Source organism: Lampris incognitus, chromosome 8, assembly GCF_029633865.1.
Source record: "Lampris incognitus isolate fLamInc1 chromosome 8, fLamInc1.hap2, whole genome shotgun sequence".
NCBI classification, from domain to species: domain Eukaryota; kingdom Metazoa; phylum Chordata; class Actinopteri; order Lampriformes; family Lampridae; genus Lampris; species Lampris incognitus.
Window position 1 is genome coordinate 41,804,845 of NC_079218.1, and position 23,874 is coordinate 41,828,718.

At 46.7% G+C, this 23,874-nt stretch overlaps 1 protein-coding gene across 1 annotated transcript; it reads right to left on the reverse strand.

The window, feature by feature from the left end:
• On the reverse strand, window positions 1-23,447 carry mntb (MAX network transcriptional repressor b). Its single transcript, XM_056284710.1, has 6 exons — window positions 22,993-23,447; window positions 19,723-20,335; window positions 19,549-19,590; window positions 14,463-14,574; window positions 3,256-3,448; window positions 1-2,956 (listed from the first exon to the last, which is right to left on the reverse strand). Exons 1-6 carry the CDS (start codon window positions 23,063-23,065, stop codon window positions 2,151-2,153), a joined length of 1,839 nt encoding a protein of 612 aa, XP_056140685.1. The 5' UTR covers window positions 23,066-23,447; the 3' UTR covers window positions 1-2,150.
• Between the last annotated feature and the right edge of the window lie 427 nt (window positions 23,448-23,874).

The window sequence follows — 23,874 nt, forward strand, 5'->3', positions numbered from 1 at the left end:
CACACATACACTACCGCCACAACCCCCCGTGTGAACAGGGGGTGTGCTGGAGGACGTTTCAACAGCTCCTAGTGGTTACAGAAGATCCACCACCACTCTGGCAATATGACAATCTCAAGACATTTCACATTGTCGTCTCCATTTCCCGAGAAAAAGAACCTGACTCAACGTGGTTTTCAATCGAATTATCTTTTATCCCCAAATCTTCCTTCTTTTTTTTCTCGTGTGTTCTTCATCATGGTACCTGTCCCTGTTTAGTATTGGTGACCAGAGGTGTCACGCGCAGGAAAAAAAGCCCACAGCGGTGTAGAAAAGTTGATAATCTCAGGTTGTCTGGGGGTGTGATGACCCCACTGGGGAGGTTGATGTGATGCACGCTTGACTTATGGCTGATACCACATAGGCTGGATTTTAAAGGAAGAAATCAAACTGCTCCAGAAGGGTGGAATATAAATCTTTTGATCGACACGTTTCGCTGGTCTAACTCTGCATGAGGGTATTAAGACAGAGAAACCAGCAACCCAGGCCAGCTACAGCTCCCAAGTAGATGGAGATAGTTATGGAAGTAAAAAAAACAAACAAAACAGTCTCACATTGCCAAACTGTTTCCAAAGCCCATGTAGTAAGAGTGCACAAGCAACCGAGTGCAAGAAGATGCCTACTGTCTCGATTGACATTGCTTAGTTGTTTGACCAAGACCTGTCCCATAGCTTTTGTCTATTGGACAGGTTTATGACTTCAAATTTGGAGGGTGCTGTCCTTAGACACCAGAGACCACATAGCTGAGAGAACTCCTGACTGCCCAACTTTATCTTTTACCATAATTTTATCTTATTTGAAATGCCCCTCCCCCTCACGGTATTATACCATATTGTAGTTGCCCAAGACTGTCCTACAGCTCCCTTTGTTTCCAACCTCAGCAATTGCTGGGATCAGATTTGTCTGTCCTCTCCTCATGCCTGCACTCAGGGGGGTTTAAGACAACAGAAGAAAGACTCCATTCAGAGTGACAGATAAAGTTTGTATTGTATGTCCGCTTCATCTGAACATCAAGCCAACCAGAAGATATGTTTGTGTTGCATTCATGCGTGATGGCCATTAGAGTGTTAATCAGGTACGGATTTGTTGCCATGGTGATCACTTCTTTACAGCTGGCAAATACAGCCGGCTAAGCAACATCAGCTAGCTTAGCACGTTTGCAGTCATCATAGAAAGAGATATGATTAGATATTGAATTGAGATATAATTAAAACCTTTTTTGTGCCATGATGTTCAGCACATTGGCTTTTTTTTTAACATAGATGACGTTTGTGCTGTACTTTGCGGTTAGCATGTTTCTGTAACGTGGGCCCTGGTTCATTTCAGCCTCAATTAAGAAATCTGAATTGGAATATGGAGTCTGGCAGCACTTTAAAAATGAGTAAATGTGCCTATTAATAACGGACCGCCCTGTGATGCAATCTCACTCACAACATCCTATCCCGCTCAGCCTCACCAAGATGACATCAAATGGTTACTTGAATACAAAACCAACACATACTACTACTGCAATGGTCTAATCTCACATGACTCTCTTTTACACATGACTATTCCTAAATGAGGGTATTGATATATAAGGTAGATCCTTGATGCCTGAGTATGAACTGAGCTTATTACGTTAGTGCTTCTGGTTGCCTGGGAAGAGGGAAGGAGAAGATAAGAAGGAAAGGAAAGAAGTATTTCATGAAGGAAAAGGAAGGAAGTAAGGAAGGTGTTTTCTCTGCAGCGGGGACAAACATCACAGTCCTTTGTTCACAATGGTCTGAGCCACTGACTTTGCTTTCAGGTTACTTTTTAACCATCCCCCTGTTAAAAAAAAAAAAAAAAAGGCAAACTGTCAGATCTGTGGCCAAAACATATCGCCGAGGATATCACAGTCACAGCCTTAACAATCAAACCATTACTGTTTTTGTTCATTTGAGTCCAAATAGCAAAGTCCACAAATCTGTCAGAAACATTCTCTAAATAACTGATGGGACGGAAAAGATCTGGTCCAGGTGGTTCACTGAAAGAGTCCTGACTCCACTGGCAAACAATGCGGTTGTCTATTTTCCCTCCCTCTGCTCCCATCCATCTCGTTCTGTTCCACTGATTAGTTTTTCCTCATTCCTTCAAGCCAGTTTGAGAGTGCTAACAGGGAAGGGTGGGACAGTAACCATAGTAACAGGATTGAGGACGGCAGTCTGTCCTACCAGTTGGGGGTGGGGGGCAAGCACGGCCGTGGGCTTCCCTAAGGACTGCCCACCCTGCGTGACCACTGCCGCCCCATTCATCTGGGCTCCGTTAGCATTGGCGTGGGGGTTAGCCTGGACATGGGGCAGGGTGTGGTGGGTGAAGGTGTGGGTAATGTGGCCCACCATGGTGGGCTGGGAGACCGACACGCCCTGTGGATAGAGTGCCGGGAGGTGGGATGGTAGGGGAGCCCCCAGGTGTGCGACTGGGTGGACGGTGATGTGTCCGATGGGCTGGGCGGTGATTGGCTGGTGAGCAGCAGGGGCTGCTGGAGCTGCTGCGATCGGCTGAGGGGTTGAGGAAGCGGGGCTAGGCAGAGGGGCGATGTGCGTTAGGTGCTTGTGATTAGCTGGCAGGGCGTGGTTAACTGCTTGGATGACAGAAGGGTGGGAGACAGCGGCGTGAGCGATGACGGTGGGTTGGACCTGTACAGCTGGTGTCTGGAGAGGATGGGCAGCTTGTGCAGGGGTCGGGGCAGGGGCGATGGCCTGCGGGGCAGGGGGCCCGGAGGGTGAGGGCGCGGTAAGAACTCCGGAGAGAGGCAGGGCGGCATGCTGGATTGACAGGTGAGGGGTGAGGATTGGCTGTGTTTGCAAAATGGGGTGCGAGGGTTTGGGGAGGGACATGGCGGGAGGGGGAGCGGAGACATCCTCATCAATGTCCTGGTCAAAGTTGTCTTCCCCTTCTGTGGAGCAGAGGAGAGATCATTAGTGACCATGGTATGGTAAACAGGAAGCACCACGTCAACATTCTCCACTTGAGACAGCCTTGTGTATACACAAACATGTTTGGAACTCACCAACTCTTCTCATCTCGAATGTCTGGATGCCGTTTACTCCCCTTACATTCCCCCTAACACACTATTTGTCATTTAACAGCCTATGGAACTCCTGATTGATATCAAAGATTTCCATTTCCAATGAGAAACCCAACATGGAGCTTTGTGTGTGTGTGTGTTTATTTGCATGCATTGCCTTCTCATACCAGAGGCGGTGGAGGTGGACGCCTGATCGTCCTCGGGCTGGACGGTCTGTCGGAGGACCCGGTCGATCTCCACAATGTCCATGCACTGGCTCAGCTCGTTCTTCAACTCGGCCAGCCGCTGCTGCGTGGCAATCTTCTCCCTGGCCAGGCGCTCCATCTCGTGCTCGTACTCCTTCTCCTTACGCTTCAGAGTCTGGGAGGGGGTAAAGATAATCAGAGACTTAAAGAGATTAGGACAACCAACATGTTTTCTCATCGACATTTGCTGAATGTCAAAGAAGGTTGAATCAGTTCATCTGGATGGATGCATTTACTGACAGATATGTTTAATCACTCATCTAAGTGACCTCTTCAGTCTAAACTGACTGCAGGTATCCCCACCCTTATAAACAATACAGATGCATAATGCCCGAAACCAACGACCAGTTTCATATATCAATATCTTCCCTTCCCCGGCCGCCATGTCAGTGGGGACGTTGTCACTTTGTTTCTTCACCCAGCCCTGATCTCTCTCCATCGTCCTCTGTGACCAGCTCACTGGAAGATGAGGTGAGAGAAGTGGTTGAGTTGTTATCAGGCTTGGCCGCGCCCGTTCTAGCTCTTGTGCTGCCGCTCCTGGATTGTCATCCGGCATGAGTGTGGCTGTTCAGCCCTCTCCCCACCTGGCTAGACAGAACTGGAGGAAGGGCTATGCACTACAGTTCTGCTGGCAACCTCCTTCTTTCAGTGGCATACTTCAGACCTCTCTCCACTCCCGCTGAGAGGGCGGCATTGGAGGAGGAAATAACTGCACTCCTCCACTCTCGCCGAGAGGGTGGCATTGGAGGAGGAAAGAACCACATTCCTCTGTAAGGGAGCCATAACATCAGTTCCCCAGTTGGAGACACAGACAGGCTTCTTTCCCCCTTATTTCCTGTTCCCAAAAGGTCAGGGGGCATGCGACCGATTTGGACCTGAGTATCTTGAACGGCTACATTTCTCACAGACCATTTCATATGCTGATGGTCAAACTGCTTTTGGAGTGCATCCTGCCAGGCGACTGGATGACAGCCATCGATCTGACCGAGGCGCATTTCCACGTGTCCATCCTGATTTGTCATGGGCGGTTCCTGTGTTTTGTGGTGGTGGGAACAGATCTATCAATACTCCCGACTTCCATTTGGATGTTCTCTGGCTCCGTGCACATTCTCCAAATGTGCGGAGAGGTTGCTGGAGGTTGTAAGGGGACAGAATCTTAATCTACATCGATGACTGGCTAATCTTCGCCACGTCATGGCAAGAAACGGAAGCCCATACAGCCTTGGTCATCCTATATGTCACGCAGCTGGGCTTCACTGTCAGCCCCACCAAGAGTGCCCTTCAGCCAAGCCAGTAGATGCAATACCTCGTCTGCTGCTGGACTCCCATGCTATGACAGCAGGCCTGTCAGTGGAGCCTGAGAGCATACTTTCCTTCTCCTCGCGATGACAGGGGAGAGGAGCGCCTCCACACCCTGTGCCTGGTGTGGGCACTTTACTGTTATGTGGAGTGCTTGGTGACTTTCAGGAAGTCTCTTTCAGGCTGTTTGTCTGCCATGGTGATCACACTCAGGGAGCCCCTCTGTCTGCGCAGCGGCTTGCTCACTGGATTTGTCACAAATCCAGTGCACCACTGGGGCCTCAGGGCGCGCTCTTCTAGGGGCATTGCATCCTCTATGGTACTTTCCGGAGGAGTTTCAGTGGAGGACATCTGCTTGGCAGCTTCTTGGTCCTCTACTCCGACCTTCGTACAGTCATATCTCAGGGACATGACCCATGACTCGTTGTCCCATTCTGTGCTCAGAGCACTGCAAAGGCAAATTCCCTTTGTATGGACTTCCAAAGGAAGACAAAATGAAGAATCAGTGGTTAAAAATCCTTTTTAACACTATTCCTCAGCAGTACAACCCCATCCTTTTATTGTGTTCCTGTCATTTTACCGAGGACTGCTTCCTGAACCAGGCACAGTTCAATATTATGGCTCGAACATGTACTAATGGATTTGGGAATTTGCCATTTCCAATCAAGAATGAGAAATTATGTTACTTAGTAGGTTTATAGTTAGCTTATGGAACCGGCTTGTGGTGAGTTCGACACAACAACTACAGGGTTCTGCCCGCCCTCGGCAGGCTTCCGGAAGTTGGCCAATCACAAGAAAGTGGGATTTTAGGGAGGGGGGGGGGCCTTGAAGAGAAAATAGCCAAAATAGCCTGTTTCAGACAGAGGACGAACCGAGGGGTGGCTAAAGGGCCAGTATAAGATAAATAAGGATTTTTTTTTTAACTGTGAGTCATGCAAAGCTATTCTAGTGGAGCCCCAAAATAAAAATATAGAGCTAGGAGGAACGAGATATGGCCACTTTAAAAAAAATGTCCAAGGTGGAGAAGGTGAATAGTGTGAAAAGAAAAGAAAAAAAAAATCAAAAAAGGGAAGCCAGATTGACATTATCCCCTGTACAGTGCATTTTAAACCACTGCAGGTTTCTCCCAAATTACAAATCACTGAAACAAAAATCAGCCTCTGCTGAACCGATGACTACCATCACAATTTCCTCTCTAACACACACATACACATCCATGCATGTAGGTAGTGGCATTGACAGAAATGCTAGGTCATACACCCAAGTGTACAAGTGTGCATACAAGTACAAACTTATAAATACATTAATAAACAGGCATGCACTACTGTTTTGTGATTGACTAGGCTCAGCCCCTCCCACTTCCTGAAATCATGCTTACGTTTTAAGGGACCGGGCTCAAGGCGGGAGTTAATGCTCCACTGCCTTCCGGTCCAACCAATCGCGCTAGTCCAAAACCGACCCTGCCACTCTGTTGTCACTGGATTACTTGTAGGCCGTCTATAAATGTCGCTCCGCAGGTTGGGATTTGACTGAATGAAATCCCGAATCCTGGCACAGCCCTTCTCGTAGGCTGGACTCCAAAGTATATGTGCCATGTGTGTGTATATAAACAACAGGTGAAAACCAGAGGCACAGACAGAGAGAGCGAGAGAGCGAGAGAGAGAAGGAGCGCGATCATAAAGGGAAAGAAAGAAAGATGGAAAGAGAAAGAAGGAGAAAGGAACTGGGAGAGTGCACAGCAGTCAGACACCCCCTAACTACTCTTGTCTCTGTGACCCAGATTCTTTGTGGGTCAGCTGACTGTGGGACACCAAAACAGACTGACAGAATGGAAAGCTAAAGATATTAACAGATTAACAGTGAGAGATGTGTGTGTGTGTGTTTGTGTGGGTGTAGACATGAGAGATGTGTGACAGAGGTAAAAGGAGAAAACAATACCTTGTGATCTGATGTTGTTCTTGAATTTAGAAGAGAGTAAAATACACACTGAGAAGGTCATATCTCATCTGGGGCCCCCTACCATCTTGTTTCAGGAAACTGGAAGCTTTACCCATTTGGGTACTTAGGTCGACAACCCCCACAGTTGTCGCATTTTTCCTACTTAGTTTGTAATCTTTTTTTATTTTTATGGATTTCCTTAGTATTATGTTTCTTTTTCATCTGGCTGTTACTTCTACTGCTTTACATATTAATTTCAACGTTAATAAAGTGTGTGCAATTTCACTGACGGGGGCGCGTTGTCGGGGCATAGCTGGTGGAAGGAAATAGTTGATTGTTAACATGGGAGGGTAACTTTAACTACTTGTTTTTTCCTAACGTCGTGCTGAAACTGCATACGGTGTGGTCATTAATAATTAAATATTAATTCAAAGGAGAGGAAACGTTGGCTGTTTATTGACAGCCCAAATGCTTATTCATTTCTGCTGTCGCTGGTTCTCTCACACTGTTACCAGCCACCCTGAGCGGGTTTACACGCAGACTGACAACTTCCATCATGAAATAAGGTCAAAATCGTCCGGGTAGCGTAGCGGTCTATTCCGTTGTCTACCAACACGGGGATCGCTGGTTCGAATCCCCGTGTTACCTCCGGCTTGGTTGGGCGTCCCTACAGACACAATTGGCCGTGTCTGTGAGTGGGAAGCCGGATGTGGGTATGTGCCCTGGTTGCTACATTAGCGCCTCCTCTGGTCGGTCATGGCGCCGGTTTAGGGGGGAGAGGGGGAACTGAGGGGAATAGCGTGATCCTCCCACACGCTACGTCCCCCTGGCGAAACTCCTCACTGTCAGGTGAAAAGAAGCGGCTGGTGACTCCACATGTTATCGGAGGAGGCACGTGGTAGTCTGCAGCCCTCCCCGGATCGGCAGAGGGTGTGGAGCAGCGACCGGGATGGCTCGAAAGAGTGGAGTAATTGGCCAAGTGCAATTAGGGAGAAAAGGGGGGGGGGAGTAAGGCCAAAATCCAGGTTAAAAGGGGGGGGGGTAAGGCCAAAATCCAGGTTAACATAACCTGATTACAACATCTGGATTTTTTGGTCAATTTTTTAAATTTATTAACACTAACACACGTTTTGTTTCTAATCCGATTTGTCGAATTGTACATGTGAACGGCCCCCAGATGCAGTTAAATGGGATTCTGTTGGAATCCCCCGGAAAATCAAACACACACATAGTGAAATGCTTTGGGACCTGAAACAGCTACAACCGAGTCGGGTCCGTGTACCGATGTAAAAACCTACTACACACGAGACTACAACAACGCTGTCAACTACGGTCACCGTATGCCGTATCAGAATCAGTGACCTAATCTTTGAACACGGGAATGACTTTATTTTCCCTTTTTTCCCCATCACAAATAAAGAACAGAGAATATATGAACACAGAGGCAGGTACTTCTGAGTTTTTATAACAAGATCATAATTCATAAGTTTGAGAAAACGTTTTAAGACCAACTTGGCAAGAATCCGTATTCTTAACCGATCCAACAGAATCTTGTCACGTTGCGTTTTAAGACATCGGCATCTTATCAAGCCGCCTCTCTTTGTGTCCTCGCCATTCTTCAGTTGTACTGGATTACTCCCAGTGATCGGGATTGTTGGTTTCCATGTTCGAGTACTCCTACTACTGACTCTGATGTTTGTCTACTATGCTGAGATGGACCAGTTAACTGGTAGACTTGTCAAAGTCAGGGGCGGACTTTAGTATACATGCAAGTCCCTTGGCTGGTGGACATAAGAGAGTACTTCCCGCCCCGTAAGAAAGAGGAGGGAGGGGGGGAGCGGTGGAATGAAGAGTGGGGGGGGGGGGTGAGAAGGATGGAGGGAAGAAAATGAGCGTATGGGGACATGATGGACACTCGTCAGTGCGCAAAGCTTTGTGCGCTCTGCAGCCCAAATTCCCTCTGCAACCCTCCAAACGCACACACCGCTTTATTAACCGCTAACGGGCCAGACCCAGTGAATTCCTCTGACTCATACTGGCACAGGACCGCCCCCTCCCCTCAGCGTGTGGGTGCGTATTCACATTTTAACAGGATGTGCTTTTACCATGGAGGTGAACGGCAAACTCACGCAGCTCGAATATCCTTCGAAACACCACGGCGGAACCTCAACAGCACGCACGTGTGTGCGCCACACCTGCCATTGTCTAGGGGTGCCCGCATCCATAAACGCGGTTATGACACCGCCAGTCTCCGGGAAAAACCCAGACCACACTTTGGCTTCCAAGCAAATCACCAAGGAAACAGCTGCCACCCGTAGCTGTTGCCTTAGCAACACCGTCCGTGAGGAATTGGCTGCTCGGGCGGCGGCGGATCGTGAGCGAAGAACATAAGGAGCAGTCTAATTGGGGTGGGGGTGGGGGGTTGTGATGAGGTAATTACATATAAAGGCGAGGTGTGACTGGGTGCTCGCCAGTCGAGTGCTTGGATCAATTCACTCGCACACACTGGCTCCCTTGACACCCTCCCCCCACCTCTACCACCACCACCACCACCACCAAGTCTGTCTCCTTCTCTCTTCCTCTTTAAATGCCCCCCCCCCCAACACAAAGGCGTGAATGAATCAGATGTTGCGATTGGCTACGCTTAAGGCGAGGACAACGCTAGCCTTGACTTCCAGATGGCCGTCACGGGCACCATGTCATCATCGCAGAGACGTGATCGATACAGGCCAGAACAAAGACAGGATAAGATCGTCAATATTACTGACTAGGGTTAACCCATCCCACTGAGGATGCACAAGCCAGGGCACTCTTAGCGCCGGCCCCAAGCCAGGCCCGGATAAATGGGGACGGTTGCGTCAGGGAGGGCATCCGGCGTAAAATCTTTGCCAAATCAAATACGTGGATCATAAACCAGATTTCCATATCGAAACGGGTGATCCACTGTGGCGACCCCCTAACAGGAGCAGCCAAAAGTAGTAGCAGTAGTAATAATGACTAGGGTTGGGTACCCAACTCGGTACTTTTAGGGTACCGACCGAATCACAATCGGTACTACCGAGTACTGATTTAAGTTAAATCAGTCTGTGCCAAATTTCAGCGCCGTGAGAGCAGGTTGTGTTGCGAATTAGAATACATATTGACAAGATTCCTTATGAGCCTTTCGAAAATCCCCCCCGGCTTTCCCACAAGTGCACATCTGGGTGAGCGAGTATACATTAGAGAGAAAGAGAGCGAGACTACGTCACCCTTCCCCTGAACCTACAACAAGTCCAACACAGTCGGAGCAACGGAGAGCCAAAAACAGTCGCAAGTGTGGTGACGTTTTTCTGAACTTGTCGCAGACGATGCTCGCTGCAATATATCTGATGGGAAATGCAAAGCCCACAGTGCCGCGCAACTGCCGCCACGGGCCATGCGTCCCAAATTGTGGTCACTCGCTCACAGACAACCTGAGGGGGACGCTTTAGTAGCACGTCAAGTAGGACGCGAACACACGCTCATTAAGTCTTTGATATACTAACTATATTAAACATTTCAGAATTCCTCGGAATAATAATAACAACCTAACTGAAATGGAAGGAGTCTCGACAACCGTTCATGCGATCGACTTCACACTTGGCGGGTGCGCCGCCGTGGGTCCAGACAGTTTCGTGCTTATTTCTTACAACTGATATTCCATTATTTTTTTATTACAGAGAAAGTATCAAAAAAAAAAGTACCGTTGAGTACCGGTACCAAATTTCAGGTACCAGCAATGGTTCAAATGTGAACAGTACACAAACCTAGTAATGACAGGGACACACACACACACACACACACACACACACACACACACACACACACACACACACACACACACACACACACACACCTTCGCTGACAAACAGAGGAACAGGCTTCCCACAGTGCACTGGCCACCTGCCGCCTGTTGCCTTGGTTACCCAGTGCTCTAAAGTCTAGAGTCAAGAGGGTAACACAGGACATGACAAAGAGAGGGCAGGAGAGAAAAATGAAAGACAGGAAGAGAGCGAACAAAGCGATGGGACGGAGGCTCATTGAAAAGGAGCGGTAAAACAAAAGCAGAGAGAGGGCACGTCACTCTATTACAGTGCTACGTAAAATCACTCGATTCCCCATGGAAACAAATCACTTCCTGCGGCAGCCAGATCGGGCATTCTCGACTCTGAACGCAGCACACCCAGTGTCTCCTTCCTCCCCCCTTCTCTCTCTCTCTCTCTAATGCTGCTGCAAGGGGGAGGGGCAGAGCGGTGCGGAGGCGGGCAAGTGATCATAACGTCAGCGGGCTCGCGACAGCCATGTGCTCACATCTCACGTGGCTCTGGGAGAGGGAGAGGGAGAGTGAGAGGGAGAAAGACGGCTGGACAGAGAGAGAACGTGGCGAGGAAAAGAACGAGGAGACCAAACCGAATATGGAGAAGGGGAGATGGATGTCAAGGCTGATGATGATTAAATTGTCCCATTGAAAATCCTGGATGCTGTATCGTAAAACATTACATTGAAATTATCAGCTATAAAAAAAAGGGTATTGGTTGTTATTTGTTTTTTTAACACCCATCGTTTCACTGGGAGTGAGGTCAAAATGCTGTTAAGTCAGACCTCTGATGAGTGTGGATCCCCAAAACAGAGAAAACACAATAACGTCGACCAATCTGGGACGTAGCCATGATTCCAGAAATCCAGGGGGCAGAAGGTTTAGGAATGAGATCAGTTTTTACCAGCCTGGTGGAATGATGTGCTTCCATTCGATTTGCACATGAACATGACTAAACAGGAGAGGCCTTACTGTCATAACATCACAAAGACCAAAATAGGTTCTTGTTTTTATATTGGTGCCTCCATCTTAGATGATGCCCTTCTCCTGGCATACACACACATAGATGTGTGCTTTCTTCTATACTTTACATATTCAACTATACATTAGCTATTCAACTTATTAATGATGGCCTTTTTAGTCCGCGCTACATCATACTATATCAAATGCAACTTTTTTGCTTAACATCGTACCAGCTCTTGTATCAAAACTTGTTCAAAATAAATGGGCGTATCTCTTGATTCAGGGACGAGAATGCAGGGAGAAGCTTGTGGTGAATTTTAACTAGCTCACTAACACGACAAGTAAAAAAGGCTTCATTTACAGAGCCCACTAATGGAGAAAAACATAAAAAAGGCCCCCTTCTTGGTTATCTCCATTTAGGCTAATGACACGATATCCACAGTCATGATCAATGCCAGCAAAAAAAAAAACTGGACAGGCAACCAATGTACGACAGGTTTGTCATGGCATTGATGGACAGAGAGTTCTGATAACTTGAATGGTGAGTGACAGGTCTACATTTGTGTTGTCAAGGTGGGGGCGCGGGGGGATATATCCCTTGGGCCACTATGCCTATAACACTAATTCCCTATTGGAATTACATCTAATTCTATAAAAAAAATCCTTTGATATCTTACAACAACTAGGATGGCCTTTGTCTCTCTCATCTACCTGATCTATTTTAAATGGGTTCATCCAAAGATCAGAGCTGCTGATGGAGAAGTCCATATGGAAGTCATATGCATACAACCAAAACGAGGGTTTATCAGACAGGAAGAAATAGAAGACGGGATAGGTTTAACAATGAAGAGAAGTTGCCGCATTTTGATGCGATAGTGTGAGAGCGCCATCTTCAATGAGCTTAGGTGCTGCAAGGATTCAACTCCGGTTTCTGATCTCCGAAACTACGAGTTTATTTGATGACTCCCTGACTCCCTCATTGCTCATTTAGTTTTATGCCAAGTACTTAGATTTGTTAATGTGTAACTACTGTATGTCGTCTTGACCTTCTTTACCAATTTGTCTTCGTAAAATACTGGAAGGATTCTTATCTATTGATCAAGAATATTTGATGATTCACAAATGATTGGTTTTCCTTGAACTACACAACAATGCACAGAATCAGGATGCATGGGATGGAATTTCTTAATAAAAAAAACAATTTCTAAAAAAATAAAGAAATAAAGGCATGCTCCTGCATCAGAGACGCAATCATCTCTTGACTATCTGGTTGCAACTTCTTCTTTGGTAGGTTTACTGGAGGATGCAGCTCAGACCAGAATATTCTGGCCAGCCCCCTTTTGAATCTCTCAAACTTCTGTGGTCACATGATCATCTAGTCCAAAACTCTGGTGCTACAAGGTAAAAATAAAAAACCCAAAACCGTAATTTACCTCCTGGGTATTTTGAAACACAAATTTTCTCAGTTACTAATGGATAACAACACTGGCTAAACGCCCTAAAATTACAATGAAATGTTTTCCACAAAAATAAGACAGCACATTGTCTTTATGCATGCTCAATAATCCAGGTAAGGAAATCACAGTCAGTTGAATCGGTTCATCTGGACACAACGTTTATTGAGAGAGAAACGTTTCATCACTCATCTAAGTGACCTCTTCAGTCTCAACTGACTGCAGGTACCCCCACCCTTATAAACAACACAGTGGCATAACGACCGAAAACAACGATCGGTTTCATATGCAAATTACATGACCATTAATTAGAGGTACACTGGCCATGTGTACTATTTGCAGAGGATTGGGGAATAATTCCAATGACAGCATTGTAAAATGGTGACTGACATAATCTTAGACCCTCCCCCAGTTCAGGGATGGTCATTCCATCTTCACATAGATGGCCTCTTTGCTTTACCTTTTACTTCACATACAGGGCGCAGTACTATCGGCGTAGCCATGGGTGTGCTATGGGTTCCCCAGTTTCACCTATAGTGGCCAACTTGTATATGGAGGAAGAGGAAAAGAGGGCTCTGATGTCCTATCCAGGGACACCACCTAGCCATTGGTTCAGATATTGGAGGACACCGGAGTTAAAATTAAATCTCAGGACGTACCACATTTCACTGACCACATTAACTCTGTGGACAACCACATCAAGTTCACCCGGGAGGATGTGAAAAATGACAGGTTAGCCTTCTTAGACTGTGAAATTGCAATTGGTGATGGGGGACATTTGATTGTTTAATGTAAACCAACACATACTGATCTGTACTTAAAGTTTGACTCTCATCATCCACTGGAGCACAAACTAGGAGTCATCAGGACGCTGTACCAAGGAGCTGACAACGTCCCCACCGACACAGTGGCCAGAGAAAGGGGAGAAATCCCATATTAAACAGGCCCTGGTTCAGTATGTTTATCCTAACTGGACGTTTGTCAAAGCCCGGAAGATGTCTGAACAGTGCACCAGCCGATCGAAGAGAGGAGGACAACAACCGCCTAAGCGTAAACCAGTAGCGATTCCTTATGTGGCAGGAATGTCGGAACAGTTGAGACACATATTTTCCAAACACCGCAGCTCAGTTGCTTTCAAACCCCAAAACACACTGCACCAGAAATTGGTCCACCCCAAGGATCGGGTCCCCCGGCACAAACAGAGCATTATAGTTGTATGCTGTTAAGTGCCAGATGAGTGATGAAACATTTCTCTCAATAAATGCTGTGTCCAGATGAACTGATTTAACTCTTTGTGAAGATAGCATATTGGCAAAAAAGATTCCATATATTTGCAAATTTATGATTGTTGACTGACTCACCACTTTTTTGATGAATCTAAGTTTTGATTTAGTTTGCTGGTAATCCTGTTTATGAAATGAAAAACGAGGCATAACTCTTTCACAGTGCTTCACAACTGGGGCTGTGTAACCAAACCTGCACAGTGCCAACATGAATTAATAAACTTCTAAAAAGTGTCTTATCTCTACTTTGCACCTTATGATCATAAAGCAAAGTCTGAGATGAACCAATGAGGAAAGAACTAGGATTTAAACCAAAACCGCATTGACACAAGTGGAGAGAATCTTTTTGGCCAGTACCTGTATGTACCGCAAAGCGCTGCGGAGGACACTCAGATTGGACGTTTTCTTCTCGTCTACATTGGGAACATTCTTCTTCAGCGTCTCAAAACACTCCTTCAGGTGGGCTCGTCTGAAAAGAGAGAGTTCAGCGAGGCAAGTTTGAGAAGGGAGGGCCATACTTTCCACATGCTCAGATTAGGGTCTTGTTAAAAGGCACCCGACACTAGTGATTATGTTGGTACTGGAAAACCGATGACTGTGATCATTATCTAGACCAGGGGTCAGCAACCTATGACATATGTGCCCTCAGCAGCACACGAGGTCATTAACACGGGCACGCGGAGCAATTAATTTTTAAAAAAATATACTTTGATTTAAAAAAAAACATTTTAACATAAAATATAGCCTAATGGTGAACTAAATGAACAATCTGATTTAAAATAATACTGAAATAATTAATTAGTCTCAAAGTATACCATTGTTTTTGACAGCAAGAGGGCACACACAATTGACATGCTCTATCATACCCCTCCTGCCCCCTCCCTCTGATCTGCCCACGAGTGCAGCATTACAGCAGTAGTCAAAACGTAGCATAGCTAGCTAGCTTTCTTTTTTTGCTTTATGTCAAGAACTGATGATGGCAGAAGCAATATCGTCTATTATTCGCCACTTTTCAGCCGTCTTGGACAAACGGATTTCACAAAAGGACCGAGCTGTGTGCACTTTCTGCCGCGAAAATGTTGTGTGTCGAACTTCCAAGTGTAAAATGTCATTTTATAACAAGGCAGGAGAAAAACGTGAAAGATAAGGCTGATAAAGCTGAATCAATGGCCCAGTACGGGAAGCAAAGCAGCGTCTTTACAACACTATGTGCCGCCAAGAACCAAGCTACAGAGGGCAGCTATAAAGTCACGCAGTGCATTGCTTAACACGGGGAGCCTTTCTCCGATGGAATCATATTTTTTTATGTTTATTAAAAAGGAGACTTTCCTTGGCAGTTCAGAGGTCATATTTGATGGGTAACCAAACAAAGACACAATCATCAACAGGATCAAAGATATGTTTGTTTCTGCGAGAATTGTAGAGAGCAGCATTACATTACAGACATGGTTGAAAACGTAAGGCCCCATCAAACTCTTGCACTGAAAGATGTGTCTGTATTCCGCATAGCACATTCTGCGTCTAGCAGCGGTTACCAGATATTGCAACAAACAAGGGTTGCACTAAATCAGTAAGATTGAATTAATTTTCTTTTGTGCCCTAGTAATTTTCATAACTTTGCACAAATAATGAAGTAAGTGTGTGCGTGTGACGTGTAGAGCGTAGATCTTTTGGCATGCGGCATCCAGACAGGGAGACAACTGGTAGCAGTAAATTGATAAATGCTCATTATGAAAATGAACTGGCACTGGGGTCTTTGATTTTTTTTTTACTCTGTAAAGTGGCACAGGACATCCAAAAGGTTGCCAATCCCTGATCTAGATAATACTTCACTTGAGGGGCTAGCGATGACTCCTTAAAAGGATGTTTATATGTAATCAGATTCAGGATTTGTTGGCCATGTAGGTTTGCACACACATGGAATTTGACACCAGTTTCGTGGCTCTCATTGTACTTAACATATCATAACAACACAACAATCTTCAAAGATTTTATTATCTATCTATCTACCTATATAGTATATATATACACACACTCACGTATGTATGTGTGTGTGTGTATATATATATATATATATATATACATACATACACACACACACACACACACACACACACACATATATATGTAAAATGAGCGGCAGAATGACGTAGGGATCACAGATAGTGGAATCAGTTCATCTGGACACATCGTATATAGCAGGGATACGTTTTATCACTCATCTAAGTGACCTCTTCAGTCTCAACTGACTGACTGACTAACTCTTTAATGCATGCTCAATAATCCAGGTAAGAAAATCAAAGAAGGTTGAATCAGTTCATCTGGATACAACGCTGATTGACAGATACGTTTCAACACTCATCTAAGTGACATCTTCAGTCTCAACTGGCTGCAGGTATCCACACCCTTAGAAACAATACAGCCTACAAGTGCATCTGTCACCGTCTTACAATGCTGTGATTGCAAACAGTCCCAAATCCTCTGTGAATAGTACACATGGCCAATGAAATGCTAGTTAATGGTCACGCCCATATTTGCATATGAAACTGGTCATTGTTTTCAGTCATTATGCAACTGTATTGTTTATAAGGTGGGGATACCTACAGTCCGTTTATACTGAAGAGGTCACTTAGATGAGTGATGAAACGTATCTGTCCATAAACGTATCCAGATGAACTGATTCAAACTTCGTTGAATACAGTGGCATAATGACCGAAAACAATGATCGGTTTCATATACAAATTGCGGTGACCATTAACTAGAGTTTCAATGGCAATGTGTACTATTCACAGAGGATTTGGGAATGGTTGCAATCACAGCATTGTAAAATGGTGACAGACGTACTCTCAGGCTCCCCCCGCTGGTTCAGGGATGGTCGTTCCCTCTTCACATAGATGACCTTTTTGACTCCTCATTCAAATCAGCGTTCCTTCCTATCAAAGGATGTGCACATCCTCATCCTTGAAAGAGTGGCCACTGGCCTGAAGATGGGTGTAGATTGCAGAGTCTTGGCCTGACACATTAGCTCTTCTGTGTTGTGTCATCCTCTTGGCTAGTTTGGTTTCCCCAATGTACACGTCACGGCAATCATCCCCGCACTTAAAAGCATACACTATACTGCTTTATTTGTGTTGGGGGACCTGATCCTTGGGGTGGACCAATTTCTGGCACAGCATATTTTGGGGTTTGAAAGCAACTGAGAAGCAGTGTTTGGAAAATACGCATCTCAACTCTTCTGAAACTCGCGCTGCATATGGAATCACCACTGGTTTATGCTCAGGAAGCTGTTGCCCTTCTCTCTCTGATCGTCTGGTGCACTGTTTGGGCATCTTCTGGGCTTGTACAGTCGCTACTGGCAGAAAATTGTACCATAGATTATACCCAGGGGAAGCTACACCTAATCTTTGTGGTTTACCTAAGATATATGAACAGGATGTGCCATTATGGCCTATTGTTTGTATGACTAACTCAGTGACCTATAACATCTCAAAGTTTCTGGCATCTATTCTTAACCCATTGGTAGGCCATAATGAACATCACATTCAGGACACTATGGATTTTGTGAATAAGGTGAGGGACATCATTATGGAGGGGGGTGAAACAATGGTTTCTTACTACAGAAAGTTGAATCAGTTCATCTGGACACAACGTTTATTGAGAGAAACGTTTCATCACTCATCTAAGTGACGTCTTCAGTCTCAACTGACTGCAGATAACCCCACCCTTATGAACGATACACTGTCATAACAACCGAAAATGATCGAATTCATATGCAAATTGCCATGAACATTAACTAGAGTTTCAATGGCAAGGTGTACTATTCACAGAGGATTGGGGAATGGTTGCAATCACAGCATTGTAAGATGGTGACAGATGTACTCTTAGCCCAACCCCCCCCCCGCCCCGATTCAGGGATGGTCGTTCCCTCTTCACATAGATAGCCTCTTTGACTCCCCATTCAAACCAGTGTTCCTCCCTACCAAGGATGTGTGTCTGCAGTCCACGTACTTCACATACAGGGAGCAGTACTATAGGCAGAGCCATGGGTTTGCTATGGGTTCCACAGTCTCACCTATAGTGGCAAACTTGTATATGGAGGAAGTGGAAAAGACGGCTCTGATGTCCTATCCAGGGTCACCACCAAGCCATTGGTTCAGATTTGTGGACAACACCTGGGTTAAAATTAAATCTCAGGATGTACCACATTTCTCCGACCACATTAATTCTGTGGACAACCACATCAAGTTCACTTGGGAGGATGGGAAAAATGACAGCTTAGCCTTCTTAGACTATGAAAATGGAATTGGTGATGAGGGACATTTGACTGTTGATGCTTACCATAAACCAACGCATACTGATCAGTACTTAAGGTTTGACTCACATCATCCACTGGAGCACAAACAACGAGTCATCAGGACGCTGTACCACCGAGCCGACAATGTTCCCACCAACACAGCGGCTGGGGAAGGGGAGAAATCCCACATTATACAGGCTCTGGTTATCCTAACTGGGTGTTTGTCAAATTCAGGAAGACGCCCAAACAGTGGACCAGCCAATGGAAGGGAGAAGGGGCAACAGCTGTGTAAGTGTAAACAGGTGACGAGTCTGTATGTGGCAGGAGTGTCGGAACAGTTGAGACGCTTTTCCAAACATCGCGTATCAGTTGCTTTCAAACCCAAAACACGCTGTGCCAGAAATTGGTCCACCCAAAGGACCGGATCCTCCAACACAAAAGAGTAATATAGTGGGCGCTGTACCAGGAGGATTGCTGTGATTTGAACATCGGGGAAACCAAGCAGACGCCGGCCAAGAGGATGGCACAACACAGAAGAGCTAACATGTCAGGTCAGGACTCCACAGTCTATATACCCATCTACAGGCCAGTGGCCACTCTTTCAAGGATGAGGATGTGCCCATCTTTGATAGGGAGGCACGCTGATTTGAACGGGAAGTCAAAGAGGCCATCTATATAAAGATGGAATGACCATCTCTGAACTGAGGGGGGAGGGGGCTTAAGAGTACATCTGTCACCATCTTACAATGCTGTGATTGCAACCATTCCCAAGTCCTCTGTGAATAGTACACACTGTCATTGAATCTCTGATTAATAGTCAAGGCAATTTGCTTATGTAACTGATCATTGTTTTCGGTCATTATGCTGTATTGTTTATAAGGTTGAGGATAACTGCAGTCAGTTGAGACTGATGAGGTCACTTAGATGAGTGATGAAACGTTTATCTCTCAATAAACATTGTGTCCAGATGAACTGACTCAACTTTCTGTGATTTTTCTAACCTGAATTATTGAGTATGCATAAAGACACTACAGAAATGATGTGCTCTTCTGTAGCCAATCGTGTGGTTCATCCCTCAAATGTAAAGACTTGAAAGACATATTCCTTCTCAGGGAACTCCCGATTTGTGGTAAAAAACAAACAACCAACCTGTTTTTCTCCAGTTTGTTGTGTACCTCTCTGGTCCCCGCTCTGAAAGCATAAATAAATCAGTTAAATACCAAAGGCAAACCCATTTATAACTATAACTGTTTTACACACACACACACACACACACACACACACACACACACACACACACACACACACACAAACCCAACTGACCCCCCTGGTCGCCGTTTCCCATCAATTCCTCTCATGTCCTCCACAGTAACTCCATTAGTCCGTGGCTGAGAAGAAGGCGGCACTTGCTGGGGGAGAAGTGCATGTTGGGAGCCAGGGCCAGTGGCGCTGATGGACGTCGGGTACGGAATCTGGACTTGAGGCTGTGGTTGGCCGGGTGTGCCACCACTCTGCTGCTGAGTGGACTCCACCTTCATCTGGGGGACGCACAGTAGGTGGTGGGTGCCCAGTGGTGGCGGTGGTGGCTGTTGCTGCTGTGGGGGGGGTGAGCCATTCTTGGTTGGCAGGGAACCATTGAGTGTTGCTGTCGTTGTCGCCGCCGCAGCAATCGGCGTGGCCAGGGGGAGGGATGGGACGGAGGGCGTTGCTGTGACAACCGGGACCATGGGTATGACGGCGATGGGGACCTGGGGGGGTGGTAGGGATGGGCGAGGAGGGGCTGGTGACAGGTGCGGCTGCTGGCGGTGAGCGTCATCCCCCCAAGTGACATGGTTGGCTCTGACCGGCTGGGCTGGCGAGGCCACCACCTCCACGCGCCTCGACTCACATGACTCCTTGGTTAGGAGCTCCTTCTCTTTGCGCTGCTGCTCCTCCTCTGTGGTAGGGCAGGGAGGAGGAAGAGTAAGAAGAAACAGGAAATGGGTGCCAAAGGAAAAGAGGCGACGGAATAAAGAAAATAACGACAGACACATCAAGAGACAGGTTGGACACAGGGAAACAAAGAAACAATTAACACATCCACTGAATTTGGAAGTACAGAGAGTTAAAATGCGCCATATAAACGCGCATGAGGTGTCCATGTACATACAAAGACACACACACACATAATTACAGACACTGCAACCTATAGGCTTAAAGGGTTTAATTTGAAACAAAATGCTATAAATCAACTCAAACAAAGTAGCTATTGATTATTTAAGATGCTTAAAAGGAGGCAAGAGGATTCAGTCTATTGTATTCGCAACATGATATTCCTGTTTCAAACTAGGACTTGAATTTCCCATTGTCATTTAAAAAACAGTCATTCGATTTATATTACAATCGTGTTTGCCATTGTACCAAATTAGGTGTCTTTTTCAGATGCTGGTCTAACGAATGGTTTTTTTTTGTTGTTGAGGGGAGGACGTGCGCGCACGCGCACACACACACACACTGATGTCATCCTGGAAGCAGACAGTGCGGAGGGAGATGCGACCACAAAAGCTATGTCTGCATCTGCCACCTCAGTAAAGAGACCCCCCCCGTCTGCCTTTTGATTGGACTGTTCCATCTTTTAGCATGCACGTACCCCTTGCCCATGATAGGACAGTCTACTGAATGGGAGTGGTTTGTCATCGAAGAGCCACTCAGCTGTGTCAAGTAGAATAAGTCCTCTGACAAATGTTCACAGTGTCATTCAACACCACATGGCAAAAACAAAAAGCCACACAGGGGCCGGGAATATTCCCAATGCTACACTTTAGCAGCGAGTGTAATGACATGCACACCTAAGAATATGAGTGAGCAAATTACATGCCGCAGACAGACAGGATTACTTCCCACAGCAGTCTCAAAGAGGGGGGGGGGTCTCTGTTGCTATGGATACAGCGACATTAAAAACAGAGGATCCCAGGGAATCCTCAAGCCCACACAAGCGCCAGCTAACAGTCCAGTTGTGGTTTATGAAATAATGTCACACACATACACACCTATCTGCCGAGATCTGAAATTATCTGCTAAGATTTGAAATTTGGGGAGGCGGGGGAGGTTGATGGCGTAATTGCTTTTTTTCTTTTACCAAGTGGAGACGTCAAGATAGGCGGATAAATTAATTGCGCATTTATTCTGGTCCTCTAATAAATTCCCTTTCCTCTCCGGGGCCAGCGTGCAGTGGAAATGTAACGTCCACCCTCTCTAGGAAAATTTTGTGAGCATTACAGTCAGATTTCCAAGTCGGTTTCACTAAGTAAACTATTCTCTCTCTCTCTCTCCCACACACACACACACGCACGCACGCACGCACGCACACACACACACACACAAAAAAGCGCCACGCTCCGGATAGGAATTGCACGCAAACGTAAATTACATAACTTCTGCACTGACGGAGGGAAAGAGGCGGAGAAAGAGAGGGGGGGGAGTTGCCCTCCTCCCCCCCCTCTCCATGACCTGCCACTGTCAGTAGCCTGAAGGAGGAGGGGGGGCAGCAGTGTGCACGTGGTGGTGGAGGGGCGGGTGTGTATGCGGGGGGTGTAGATTGCCTGACACGTCACCGGATAGGCGAGACAAAAAAAAAAAAAGGAAAGAAAAAAGAAGAGAAGCCCTACTCCCTATGGCGAGAACCATGTCGGCTTGCGTGACGAGATACACGGAGCAGAGGCCGCTTTTCCCCTAGTTGAGGCATAGTCTTTACAAGACGAAAGGTTGAATAATTGAGAAACGAAGAGGGGGGGCACACATGCACTTTCATACGCGGGCCAAGCGTCGGAGGGGCCCGCCCCGGTGTGTCATGAGATAGCTGAGCAATGTCAGGGCATTATGTAAAGAGCTAGCCTCTCGCCACCGCCCTGCCGGGGACGCTCGACGCCAAACACTAGCAAAAAAAAAACCAACTTAAAGGGAGGCCTGCAGTAGAAAATAAGACACAAACTGAACATCATACACGCAAAAAAAAACAAAAAAAGTTAACCTGGGCTCAACGCTGTTGACTTTTTATGAAACGTGTAAAACATGCTACGCCTCGGCGGGCTGAGAAAGTCGGGGCAACACACTGACTCGACCCAGCCCTCGACAAAAGCTTCATTATAATCAGCCCAAATAGTGGGCTGAGGAGGCGCACGTCGCGGCTTGGTCTGTCAGTGTAACCCCCCCCCCAACACACACCCACACACGCACGCACACACACACCCACTCACCCACACACACACAAACGTATTCACAGCCGAGAGCGCGCAAAGTTGTTAGAAAACAAATTGTCTATTTCCGCATTGCTTGGTTACGAGGTGTGCAGCAGAAGTAAACGCAATGGTGTGGTACTAATCACGTTTCTGGTGCCCCCCTTTACATCGCTCCAACAAAGGGCAATAAATTGCAAAGACTTAAGTTCCTCATTAGGCGGGTCAGCATGAAATACATGACCAACGAAACGTGACCCCCCCCCTCGCCAATACACCAATAAAGTGCTCCATGTTTACCAATCTCAGGTCTAATGTGCGGCGACAGCCTGCGTCTACCGAGCCGCGTCTCCACGGAAGGATAATTCCCACCACTTACCACGTGTGATCTGTTGTTGCTGGGCTTGCCATTCCAAATATCTGGCCGCCTCCAGCAGAGTATCGATGCTCATTGCGCCCCTGACGGTAGGCGACCCGGTTACCCGGGACGGAGGGTAAAAGAGCAAAATGGTAGTCTCCGGGGAAGCCGCGAACACGATTAACCCAGTCGCACCAGCCGATCGTTCCACCTTTCCCCCCCTCAAAACAGACAGGGGGTTTCAGTCGGATGAACCAAAAGTAAATCGGCGATAAGTGTAAAAAAAAAAAAAAAAAAAAAAAAAAAACAGGATTGCAACAAGATGGCGATGCGAGCACGGGAATACACACAACAAGGCGAGTCGTATTCTAGGTAAGACCCGCCCTCTCGGAATCCACCCTGCCCTGTTGCTACAGCCTCCGGCAAAACATGGCTGGGGTATCGCGCTTCTACGGGGAGGCAGCAGCTCCGGGTGTCGAGACGACTGCGCAGACTTGTGTGATGCGCACATTACGTCGTTCTGCTGCGTATCTCCGACTTCGACTTCGTCTCGCGTCTGGTGATTTGTTCATCGTTGAATGAGTCGTTTTTGCGGTCGAAGGGGATTCCGGGTGTGTCAAACGCAGCGCTCCGGCTCTCGCTCAAGGGGGATCCGGTCCATGAAATCCTAGTGCCAGGGTTTGGTTGACGCCCTCGTCGGTGCCGGCGGACCAATGAGCGTTTAGAACAACAAGGCATGGTGGTGGTCCACATGGGCACCCGCCCGGCCTGAGCGCTTCTCATTTGCATGGCGAGAGCGTGACTAGCCACCCTGTTGTCTCGGGACCGGACCTGTCAATCAAACAAGGAAGAGGGTGTGGTTTAGTAGTGTGTGTGTGTGTGTGTGTGTGTGTGTGTGTGTGT

Coding starts and splice junctions, on each gene's coding strand:
- mntb (XM_056284710.1), bottom strand. CDS start 23,065: ATGAGCATCGATACTCTGCTGGAGGCGGCCAGATATTTGGAATGGCAA. Junction 19,591..19,722: donor GGGAAACGGCGACCAGGGGG/GTCAGTTGGGTT, acceptor TTATGCTTTCAG/AGCGGGGACCAGAGAGGTAC. Junction 3,449..14,462: donor GCGCTTTGCGGTACATACAG/GTACTGGCCAAA, acceptor ACCCCCTCCCAG/ACTCTGAAGCGTAAGGAGAA.